The 11,635-nt window shown below is 50.8% G+C and overlaps 2 protein-coding genes, 1 long non-coding RNA gene and 1 other non-coding gene across 5 annotated transcripts in view; 3 read left to right on the top strand and 1 right to left on the bottom strand.

The window, feature by feature from the left end:
• The first annotated feature begins 512 nt into the window (after nucleotides 1–512).
• LOC137485692 (uncharacterized) lies at nucleotides 513–3,899 on the top strand. Its single transcript, XR_011005426.1, has 2 exons — nucleotides 513–664; nucleotides 1,833–3,899. It is a non-coding gene; the product is annotated as an uncharacterized lncRNA (long non-coding RNA).
• Nucleotides 1,287–1,384, top strand: LOC137485987 (Z30 small nucleolar RNA). The gene has a single exon (XR_011005532.1). It is a non-coding gene; the product is annotated as a Z30 small nucleolar RNA (small nucleolar RNA).
• On the bottom strand, nucleotides 3,891–6,693 carry PEX12 (peroxisomal biogenesis factor 12). Its single transcript, XM_068210319.1, has 3 exons — nucleotides 6,486–6,693; nucleotides 5,580–6,124; nucleotides 3,891–4,927 (listed from the first exon to the last, which is right to left on the bottom strand). Exons 1-3 carry the CDS (start codon nucleotides 6,609–6,611, stop codon nucleotides 4,528–4,530), a joined length of 1,071 nt encoding a protein of 356 aa, XP_068066420.1. The 5' UTR covers nucleotides 6,612–6,693; the 3' UTR covers nucleotides 3,891–4,527.
• Nucleotides 6,694–6,718: 25 nt separating this feature from the next.
• Nucleotides 6,719–11,635, top strand: part of AP2B1 (adaptor related protein complex 2 subunit beta 1) — a 75,006-nt gene continuing 70,089 nt past the window's right edge. For both annotated transcript variants that reach the window (XM_068210316.1, XM_068210315.1), the window contains exons 1-2: nucleotides 6,719–6,817; nucleotides 10,834–10,891. In XM_068210316.1, the coding sequence (XP_068066417.1) occupies nucleotides 10,855–10,891 (37 nt within the window). In that variant the 5' untranslated portion in view covers nucleotides 6,719–6,817; nucleotides 10,834–10,854. The remainder of the gene's footprint in view (nucleotides 6,818–10,833; nucleotides 10,892–11,635) is intronic.

The raw sequence follows: 11,635 nt of genomic DNA, 5'->3' as shown, positions 1-11,635 counted from the left end.
TTTGCACTTACAGGGACCACCCGCTCCCTCAGCCCCCCTCAGGCTTCCTCAGGGCGGGAAACGCCCGCGCCGCCCCCCGCTCCTCTAACGCGCCGTTCTATTGGCTCCCACCGGCAGAGCCGCGCGCTGTGATTGGTTGTTACTAGCGGAGGGGTGGGGCGAAGAGGGCGGCTCCGCCCCGGCGCGGCCGGGCCTGCGGGAGCGGCGCGGCGTGAGGGGTGCGGGACAGGGGACACCGATGATGGGGACACCGATGATGGGGACACCGATGATGGGGACACCGATGGGGACACCGGGCGTCCAGGGGATGCGGGGCCGCGGAGGGGCAGCTGAGGGCTCGGAGTGTGAGGGGACGGGGACAGGGAGGGTGAGGAGACGCGGAAGCGGCTCTAGGGGTTGGTTGAGGAGCCGCAATCCGGCCGAGGTGTAGGGCATGTGGGGCTTGCTGAGATGCGGGGAGGATGTCTGGGAGCTCAAGGGGTGCGAGGCTGGGGTAGGGCGGCACGGGCAGAGGAACTGGGGAGTGAAGAGCTGCAGGGACCTGGTGGGCAGGGTACAGGGAAGGAGATGGGAAGAGAGTGTAAACGTGTGGCATGAGGGGAGGGAAGGTTCCAAACAGGCCTCTGGAGCCTTGGAGGGACGCTGACTGCAGCAGCATTTATAGGTAAGACACGTTTTTTTCCTCTTGTGTTTGCTTGGTACTGCTCTGCTGACCTTGGAATGCCAGTTTGTGACCTGCCTTCCTCAGCCTCTGCTCGGCTGCAGAAGGGATGTCACCTCCATCCCTGTGCTCCCCTGCTCCACGTGCTTCATCCTCCTGGGATGGAGGAAACCCAAGGAGGTTTCCGTCCTCCTGGGATGGAGGAAACCCAAGGAGGTTTCCGTCCTCCTGGGATGGAGGAAACCCAAGGAGGTTTCCGTCCTCCTGGGATGGAGGAAACCCAAGGAGGTTTCCGTCCTCCTGGGATGGAGGAAACCCAAGGAGGTTTCCGTCCTCCTGGGATGGAGGAAACCCAAGGAGGTTTCCGTCCTCCTGGGATGGAGGAAACCCAAGGAGGTTTCCGTCCTCCTGGGATGGAGGAAACCCAAGGAGGTTTCCGTCCTCCTGGGATGGAGGAAACCCAAGGAGGTTTCCGTCCTCCTGGGATGGAGGAAACCCAAGGAGGTTTCCGTCCTCCTGGGATGGAGGAAACCCAAGGAGGTTTCCGTCCTCCTGGGATGGAGGAAACCTCCCAAGGCCTGGGTTGGGAGCGAGCTTCTTATTGAAGGCAAATAGATTTGCCCAGAAGCAATGATGAGTGAAGTATAGTCTGAACTGGTATTGCTGAGACTCCGTGTCTCTGCTCTGACCAGGGCATGATCACCTAATCTTCTCTCTGAGCTACTTTAGGCTAAGCTCGTCTGCAGGAAACAGCTTTGCTGTTCTTGAAACTTTGATGCACCCTAAAAAAAATACTAAAGAGTTTTTAGCAATTTAACAGCAGAAAAAGCCTTGACTTGAAAAGTAACCCTAATACTTGTTGCTGCAGCATTGTGTGAGCTTGCAGTGAGGTGGGGGATGTGGGTTTATCTCCTGCGTGTGCCATGGATCACAAAACTCCAGATACTGTGCCACTGTGTCTCCTGTGTAAGTGCAATGCAGACTCTGAGCTGTCTGTCCTGTAGAAGCTCATTAGCAGTTCATTCAGTATTCTCATTTAGTGCTTGCCAGCAGGGAGCCAGGAGTATTTTTGGAATACTCCTCATGCAATGCAACCCCTTTGGGGTTGAGGGAAGGGCCCAGGAAAAGAGATGGGGCTATTCTCTAATTCAGTTTTTTTGTTCTTTTCCAGGTCCTGATGATATCTTCATATTGATTTCTCTGTTCCTGTGGAGAAGGAAGCACCTATGTGGAATATATACCTAGGAGTATGTTTTAGTGGTTTTCCCTTAACAGGAGAAGCTACTTTGTTTCTGTTAAGGAAGTAGCAAAAACTCAGTTGCTTCATGCTCTGATTTTTAAACACTGCCTAGATGAGCTGTGAATGTGCCTTAGGTTCACAAAATAATTTTTAAAAGACTTGCAAAGTCAAGTCCTGGCTATGGGATACTGAACAACTCCAGTGCTGCTGTTAATGTTGATGAAATTGTATTGAGCAACACAAAAGCATCCTTAGGGTGTATGTGGTACATGACTCTATAGAAATCACAAATTAGTATGTAAGTCCAGAGGTTGGTTTAATAAAGTTGGTGCTCCCTGAAAAAAACTTCTCTTGTCAATCTTTAGCCTGTCATGGTTTTAAGAATACAGTTAAAAAGCAGATTGATAGGAATTTTTCTATAGCCCAAATTGGTTTTGTAGCATAGTTCTTAGTTTTAGAGCAAGAAACCTGACAAATGAGTATTAATTGGCTGCTAAGGACAGGAGGTTTCAAAGGAGTCAAATCCAAGTTGGTATCCTGCAGCCATCTCCAGGAACACATAAAATCTGCCAGGTAACTGCTGAGCCTGTCACCGTGGTGGGTTTAATTCTTGTTACTCAGCTAAGCTTTAAAGGACAATTTATGGTGTACAAGAGTAATTACAGCTGGTCAGAACTGGGAGGCTTCGATGTGGGTGGTTCTGTGCTGGTCTTGGAGTTGGCCAAATCAAAGTTTGGCAGGGACAGGGTGTGGTGCAGGAGCAGAAAGCAGCCAGAGCCTGGCAGGTGGGCATCTGGTGGGCATTTTGGGGAGAGGAAGAAGCATTAATCCTGGGAGATGGAGCTGGAGAGGTCCTGGAGCAGTGAATTCTACATTAGAGGGAGGATGAACCTCCCCAAGAGCCCTGCAGTGCTGGGGGTGAGTGTCCCACGCCTGCCCAGCTTCGCCCTGAGCAGCAGACAAATAACTTGGAAAGAATAGGAAGGATAAAAGGAAAAATAAACCTATCCTGAAAAGCAATCATCAGTCAAATGCTAATTTAAATGAGCTCTTGCACTGAAGTCACCAGGACATTAACAAAAAGTAAAAAGTGATGTGGAACCTCAGAAAATCTCACACCTTGGTGTGATCTGTCTTCCAGTAAAATGTGTGTGTTCTTACTGGCTCTCTAAAGGGAAGAGAAGTATCTTCATGGATCCCACAGCCACTGGAGAAGAGAGAAATGAGAGTTTTTATTATTACTCCACAGTGGCACAGGTAGAAGGGTCAGGGAGGTGTACAGAGATAATAAAGCATCAGGAACAAATCTCGTTTATTAGGTGTTTGGGGAAGATTCAAATGACTGAATTTTCCCACATTATTCAATAACCTTCCTCTCTTGCTTACAGGTGAAGAAGGATATTGGGGATTTTTATCTTCTGAAGCAGAGCTAAAGTGGAGAGAAAATGAGATGCCTGGTTTGGTGGATTAAATGTTAGAAAATATCTCTAAATCTGGAAAGACCGGAGTGGGGTCCTGGACTCTGTGTGGCAAACTTTGCTCTTGTATTCTCTAAGCACTGTCACCTTGGTATCTGAAGCACTGCTGCTCCCTAGAGTAAGGAAAACAACATTCCATCTGGAAAATCAGGTGTCAAGCAAGAGCCAACCATGTCCCACAGGTTTTCTTTCCTCCTCTGTTCAGTGGAAGGATGTTTTATTCTGATATGAATGTGCTACATGGCTGGGACTGGAATAATTGCAATGTAATGCTCAGACATTAAAGATTCTCAGCCTACAAAATGCTAATCTTACATCCACTACCATCACATGGAAAGATGAAAGCAGCTTTAGTCTTGTTTCTCTTATGTAAATAGAACCCCCAGAGGGGCAAGCTGTTTTTCCAATAACCAGAAAAGAATTAAATTAGGTTCTCAATCAAGAAAGAATTTTGCTTTATAAAAGCAGATAATAATGAATGCAAAGACTTCTTTAACAATAAACCAATCTCATCAGTTGGGAGTCAGTTTTAATCTGGTTTGTCATTTTCTCTCTTGTGCAGAAAATGTCACATTCCTCTTGTCCATCTTGTTCTTTAAAAAGTCAACAATCTTAATTTAGAACCGTTGATGGGAATTCAGAGGGTGATGTTCTCAGTTCCACAGTGAAGAGCCTGAAAATGCAGGAGGCTGAAGAGCAGAGGTTTAAGCCTGTCTCCACCTCTGACAAAGCCAGAGCTCACCTTGGGCAGCACAAGGGCCTGGGAAGCTGCCCAGGGAAGAAAAACCTGCCTAGAGAATCTCCCCACCTCTTTAACTTGCTGGCTCATGCCTTCAAGCAGCACCACTGCTGGCCTTTGATTTGGGTAAGAGGATGCAGATGTGAGGATCAATGTTTCCTCCCTTTCAGCAGGTCTTTTAAGGCATTTCTGTGCTGGCTGACAGGCTGGGGCTGTGTGATCCCTCTGCAACTGCCAGGATGTTTGAACAGCTCATCAACAAAGGGCAGAGCATTGCCAGAACGTGCAAAGGCAGCAAAGCTGACAAACCACCGAGTTCAAGGGTGCTGCAGAGCTCAGCGAGGAGCTGCGGCGGTCTGAAGCCTTCCATGGGATGTACAAAGAGGTGCTGGAGGCTCCTGGGAGCCCTTCAGCTCTCAGGGGAGTAGAGTTTGACCAGGTGCTGCAGCTCTGTGGCATAGCCCGTGACTGGGCAGCGCTGGTGAGCCTTCACGTAGCCGTGGGCGCAGCGGTAGCAGAACACGAAGCCGGAGGTGGCCAGGGCCGTGGCGTTCACGCGGACCTTGCGGCACAGAGGGCACACGGTCTTCAGGCTGGGCAGGAGAGCTGAGCTGGGCTCCTGCTCCAGGTGCACGGGGGGTGGGGGCGTGGGCAGCGCTGTCAGGGACTTGATGGTCTCCTGGTTTTCCGAAGAGTACCACCAGTCCAGGAACTGGAGGAAGAACACGCTGACGGACAGGCCGGTGGACAGGGACAAGGCAATGCCACCCAGAGCTTTCCTCAGGGCCGACTGCACTCGTGAGGTAAAGCTGTAGCAGAGAGAAGCAGGGAGAGGTGGTTACTACTGCACATTTATCCATCTGGAGACCATGGGGAAAAGCACCTGGGGAGTGACTGCTTCACACAGCTCCTTAATGCTAAGTTAGATGGTCAGTGTGTCCCGTGTTTGCACTTATTAGGATGTTGCAGGTTCTTTTTTTATTTTAAGGAAGATCCAAATCCTGTTTTTTTCAGAAGTCTAAATCAGAAGAATTTGGGTTAAAGGAACCTGGACCACAGAGTGTTTCACTCCTGGATCACAGGGTATTCAGTGTGCCCATGACTAGCTGCTGCTTAGGAAAATCAAAGAAAGAAGTTTCAATCCTTTCAGCAACATTGCTGCAACCGCTGCACCTCCTTTGCTGGAAAAGTGCAGGGGAAGACTGAACAGAATAAAGGCTTGCATGCCCAAAAACACCCCCAAACTGAAATTTTATTACCACAAAATCGTTTCAAGCTAATCCCTGCTACCGGTTTCCTTATTTTCACTCTCACTACATCCTTTTGGAGCACATTTTGTCAGAGCAAACTTTCATCTTGGATTTTTGGAGAACAAGGCACTTTTACTGGCTACATCACCTCTAAATTTACACGCACACAGAACCCCCTGAAGAGCAACACCTGAGCCAGGTTCTGCCATACCTATGTGTTTGACTTGAGGTGGTTGCAGCCCATTTCTTCTCCAGGGCCTGGATATCCTCTGCAGTCAGCCTGACCAGGCGGACACCAGCCAGCTTCAGCATGGGGGAATGATGCTCAGCCTTGCCCAGGATGTAGCACAGTTGCTGGATAAGAAACCAGCCCTCCCAGGTCATGTTTACATAGGGGTAGGCAGCTAGAAAGGCTCTGTAGAAGCGCTTCCAGGATGATGAGGGAGGGTGGATGGAGTACTCATCCTCCTCCCTCAGGCTGGACACCAGTTTCTCCAGCTTTCCTTTCAGATAAGGAACAAGAACCAGCAGGAGCAGAGATTTCCAGTGCTGCCTCTTTGGCAGGCCAGCTGTGGCCAGAGGTTGCCGTCTGCCATCTCCCATGGGGATCCTCTTCAAGCTATAGAAGTTCTCAGAGAAGGATGCACTGCACCTGGCCAGGGAGTGCTGCTGGAGCAGCAAATCCAGAAGGACGTAGATCTCATCAAACCAGTGCCAGAGGAAACTGTACCGGGCAGGATTAGACTCAGCAAGCACCTGTTGCAAAAGGGACACAAAACAGGAGGAATCAGAGTGGTTTGGGTTGGAAGGAGCATTATAGATCATGTGGTTCCAGCCAGACGCCTTTTATTGTCCCAGGCTGCTCCAAGGCCCGTCCAACCTGGATTTGAACACTCCCAGGGATGGGGCAGCCTGCGCCAGGGCCTCCCCACCCTCACAGGGAAGGATCTAAAAGCGGAGTAAAGTGCTAAATTATAAATCACAGCAGCTGTAAACGACGCCTCTAATTCTCAACACAAGCCAGGGGCTCACAACTGTCCCGCTGCCTGCGAGTGCGGCCGGAGTTACACGCCGGCCCCCCTCCTCTCCCTTCACCCGCGGCCCGCCTCGCCCTCACCTTGACCAGGTGCTGCAGGGCGGGTTTCACGGCGGCCATCAGGCTGTCCTGGGCCACCGCCTCGAACACGGAGGGCCGGTCCTCGCCGGCCGGGGCGGCCGTGAGGTGCGCGCCCACCTCCGCCATGACACCGCCGCCCCGCGCCGCCCCGCCGCCAGGGGGCGCCTCGGCCCCGCCCCGCCCCCCGGAAGCGCGGGCCGCCGGCGCTCCGCCCGCTGCCGCCGCTCTATGGTGGCGGGGCGCGGCCGCTCTGGGCGGGGGAGGGTTTGATCTCGCTGCTCGCGAGTCCGCCCGGCCCCTCCGCTTCCGGTTCCGCCGCCGCCCCCGCAGCGGTGAGTCCGGTCCGCGAGCGGGGCCGGGGCTGAGGGCGAGGTGGGAGGGGCAGGGGGCGCGGGGAGGGTCACCGCTGGGAGAGGTGAGGGCAGGCGTGGTGGGAGGGGATACTGGGAGAAGCTGTGAGGTACTGGTGGGCTACTGGGATAGGGCGGGGAGAGAGAGAGAGATGCTGCTTAGGGAGGGGCTGGGGGACGATGGGAGGGCGCTGGGAGGGGATACCGGGGGGAGACGAGGGGTGGCGGCACTGGTGTAGGTGGGAAGGGGGTACTGGGAGAGGTGAGGGGTACTGGGAGGGACACCATGGGGGGCATTGGGAGGAGGTGAGTGGGCCTGGGAGGGGGAACTGGAATGGCGTGGGGAGAGTCGCTGGTGGGGCACTGGGAGTGGCTCTGGAGACGGACTGGCAGAGGATGGGAGGAGTGGGCAGGTGGTTGCGGAGGAGATGGAGGGGTGAGGAGTGGGGTCAGTGGGTCCTGCGGTGAGGTGGGGATGCTGGAGGGTGGACTGGGATGGGAAGGAGCATAGCAAGCTACTGGGATACTGGTGGGAGCAGGCAGGGATAAGGGCTGGGTGCTGAGAGGGACTGGCAGGCACTGCTGGGAGGGGAACTGGGATTTGTGGGGAATAGGCCTGCAACTGGGGGATACTGGGAGAGATCTGGGCAAGGGCTGGTGGGCAGGGGGCTTGAGGGGGGTACTGGGATGCCAGTCTGGAGTGTGGGTGGGTGCTGGGAGTCCTGCTGGAGGTGTGAGAGGGGCTGGCAGCAAAGCTGGGATGGGGCTTCCAGGGAATGGGGAGGTGGTAGGAGGAACAGGTGGAATGGGGAACACCAAGGGGGTGTTGGGTCCCCAGAATGGGAACAAAATCCTTGTGGCAGCACAAGTTCAGGGCTGCAGGCACAGCTCTCCCTCTGCCATCCCTGTTCCATTGTTCTGTTTATCTTCCTGGCTCTCCAGCGGCCCTGGGCCACGCTTGGGCTGTCACACAGCTCCTTGAGAGGCTTTCCAGGAAAAACGGGTGGCACCACTTACACTGGAGTTAAACCAGGGATCACTTGAGAGATTTAGGGATTGATGGTTTCAATGTCCAGGAGCTTGCCTTAATCCCAAGGCCCTTAAACCTGCCACTCTCCTGTGTGGGAGCAGTGCTGGGGAGCGGGACAGGCTGACTGGGGTCATATGTGAGGCCAAGCAGGTGTTGGTCAGACACAGGGTCAGGTTTTCTGTGTGGGTTTGGGCTGAGGAGGCTTATCTTGCTTTGCTTCAGTCTACATTGAAATGTCAAGCCACTGTTTTTAGCATTGAGCATTGCTGGAGCTTTCTGGAGCCATTCCTCGTTCTCATCTCTTCTCCTTTGCTGGGGTTGCATCAGGAGGAGCCTTTTGCTGTCAACTTTGAGCACCTCTTGCCTGTTTGCATCTCAGCAAGAGCTGGGCACTGAACAATAGTGAGGAGGGGGCAGTCTAAAGTAGATTTTTCTTCTGAAAATACAAGGCTGTTCATGATGTTCTAATTTACCTTGGCTCTCCTGGGTTTAGATTTGTGCCCAAGGAGCTGGCATTTTCTGCAGTCACACAAACGGCAGTGTTTTAAATATCTGGTTCCATTTGCTGTAAAGCATGCTGAGATTGTTAGTGATGAGATAATACCCAGTGCTGCTGGCAGGCTGTCTCTGAACAGTGTGCAAAGCAAGCTCTGACACACATGAAGCAGCAATCTGTGTGCTCGTGAGAAAAGGAGCTTTACCCTGTGCTGCACCTGGAATAGGGCAGGTTGGTTATTGACCTAAGCTCTCATTTAGATCCATCAAAGCAGGTTGGAAAGGCATGAGCTGTGCTTGGCCCTGTCTGAGTGTTTCTAGGATTCTTCATGTTTCCAAGTATATGAAAGGAGAAAAACAAATCTGAAAGGAGAAAAACAGCAAAATATGCTGCACTTGAGGTTTAACGACCATCTCTGAAATCCAGCAGGGTTCCTTCCTCTCTGTGTGTAGCTTTATTCAGCTGGGCTGATGTTTATGGTGTTTGGGTTGGGGTTTTTTCCCTCCCCCCCTCCATTTTCTCTCTAATCTGCTGCTCTGGCCCCAGTTAAAGCTGTATTAGTGCAGCTCAGCTGAGCTGTGACCCTGGATGACAAATCCCCACATAATGCAAACAAAGAACATCAAGGCCACGTTCAGTGCTTTTTGCATGGCACTGTGCCAAATACTCTCACAGAGAAAAACATTTTAAGTCTTCCTTTTAAGCTGAGCTCAAACCCAAAGGACTCTGTCAGCAGTAATATTGCAGCTGAACACAGGCTCTGGTTTTAATTACAAAACAAGCTCCACAGCAGCTTCTGCTTTTGGGGGGGCTGTGAGATATTTTTCTGGAAGAATTGCATTGTGGCTCGTGTGGCTTTCCCAACCCAGCCTCTGTTTTGGAAGGAGGTTAAAGCTCCTCTGCATGAGGAATGTGTTTCCAGAGCTGTCTCCAGGCTTGGCAGGAGCAGAAAGGGAGAGAAATCAAACCAAACCCAGTAATTCAGCCTAATTGGATGAGGTGGAAACCAGGCAGGCACAGGGCAGGCAGCAGCTCCAGGAAACTGGGAAAAGCAACAGGTTGATCCTCATGCAGATGTTTGGCAATTGGACAAATTCCATACACGAGAAAGGGGTGGAAATTGGGGCATTGCCCCTCAGCAGCTGCTGGGAATTCAACTGCTGGGGTGTTCACCTGGTCCATGTGGATGGGGGAAAATGGAATGGTGATGGCATTGGGGTTGCTGAAGGGATGAGGGAGGAAAGGGTTAAGGAAGAACAATCTGAGTGCACTGCTGGGCAGTCCTGGAGTTCAAAGCTGTGCTGGTCCTTTTGTTGCTGAGCCAGCAAGACCTGCAGGGTTTAGAGGCAAGACAGGCAGCATTTAGAGAACAGATGATTTACTGCTTTGCTGGCAGCCTTTAAGGTCATGGAAGGATGTGTAAGAAAAGGGGAATTGGGGCCAAAAAGATAGAAAAAGGAGGAAAGAAATTCTAAAATCCTTTTTGAGATGGTTTTAGGGTCATAGTTCCTAGCATTGATACAGACTTTCATCAAGAGCAGTAAAAGTACCCACTCCTCTGCTTGTTTTGAAAATTGTTTCATATTTGTCACAGAGCTAACAATTGTAAGAATAAAATGATGGATATCCACATATATCCTTTTTGGGCAATCCCTGTATTTCAAGGCATTAATTTAGGTCTATGGAGCAAGAGAAGTGCTGGTGAGACCACTCTCGTGGCTCTGCTGAGCACTTGCTGCTCCAATAGCATTTTTCCATCCTGTCCACAGGAAAAAAAAAAAAAAAAGAGAAGCAGCACTGAAATAACAGGCTTTGTGTGTGTGTGTGTCTCAGAGGTGGGATGTCAGATCTTGGCAGAGAAATATTTCAATTTCAAGCCTGAGAAAACTGAAAAGTAATGGCTTCTGTTTTCAAAATAACCCACTGTTTTGCATCTTTTGGGAACAAAAGGAGGGAAAGGAATGAAAGGCCTGGGGGTGGGTGTTGCAAGTGGGGTTAATTGTGCCTTCCATCAGATGCAAGCACAGGCAGATATCGTAAGGGGGAGATGAGATGACAGCTTCCTTTGTCTGAAACGTGGACTTCTCACTGCCAGGCAAGACACTGGATGTGCTTTTCCTTGGAAAATGAAGCTCTGTACCCAGGAAAGACAGCTGCAGAGCATACCAGCATCTGCTGGTTGTAAGGAGTTCAAAAAATGCCTCTTGCCTGCTGAGACTGAGAATTTAGGAAGCTGGGCTGAGCAGCAATGTTGTGTTTTTACCAAGCCCTTTAAATCCCTGGCTTTGCCAGGTAACACCAGCAGCAGGTGCAGGGTGAAGATTGGGGAACTCGTGCCTGTGGATGTGAAGCTTTTGCTTCCTCCTTCACTCACCAACCGTCCTTGCTCGAGTTCCTGCCTCACAAACTGCCTGTTGCCACCAAACAGCATTTGGAGCTGACTTGTTCTTTTTTTATTCTTCATATTCTCAGGTGTTTTAAGGAACTGGAACCATGACGGACTCCAAATACTTCACAACCAATAAAAAAGGTTGGTGTTGAGCTGGTGCAGTGGATAGGAGGTGGTGGGTGGCTATTTTTACACAGCTTTTTTGACTGCATGCAGGAGAACTTGTGCTTTTCTGGTAGCTCTGTCCCTGTTTCTCTTCTTAATCATCCAGGGAGAAACTTCCAAAGTAGGTCACATGGTGACAAAAGACACAACTGGGGTATTACACGTTTTTATGATTCACAAAATAACCCAAATTGCTGCTCTTTCAAGGATCAGAAAGCAAAGCAACGGGATTTGAGTGCAGATCTAGTCAGAGACAAAGTTTTGGTTAATGGGCTAACAAGTGCCAGACTAGGGATGGTTGTTAATTTGGGCATCACAGGATTAGGTTGATGTGAAGAATTTAATATTTTGTTTATATAAATCAAGCAAACATAATGGGTTTTCCTGCTGCCATTTTCTCCAAAGCTGCAGGTGCACTGTTTGACTTTCCTCTGCCTTTTTTGCAGGTGTGGTAGTTACCTCACCTCAGGACAAACTGCTGCCCTTAAAAATGGGAAGCCTGGAAAGGATTTTTGGGATCACTTTCTTTATTCAGCTGTTTCAGAACAGGGCTTGTTCTGCCAAGACAGTCCCAGGCAGATTTTCTAACCTGTTCTTGAACAAAACACTGTTTCTGAGTGCAGTTTAAGCCTGATCATTCTCCAGCAGATGTGGAAAATGGTTTGCATTAACCTCTCCTTTGCAAAATGGCTGAGTGCTCCCTCTGAATGCCTGCCAGTG

Source organism: Anomalospiza imberbis, chromosome 20, assembly GCF_031753505.1.
Source record: "Anomalospiza imberbis isolate Cuckoo-Finch-1a 21T00152 chromosome 20, ASM3175350v1, whole genome shotgun sequence".
Classification (NCBI taxonomy): domain Eukaryota; kingdom Metazoa; phylum Chordata; class Aves; order Passeriformes; family Viduidae; genus Anomalospiza; species Anomalospiza imberbis.
The sequence above is the reverse complement of the archived record's forward strand: the minus strand, read 5'-3'. Positions and strand labels throughout refer to the sequence as shown.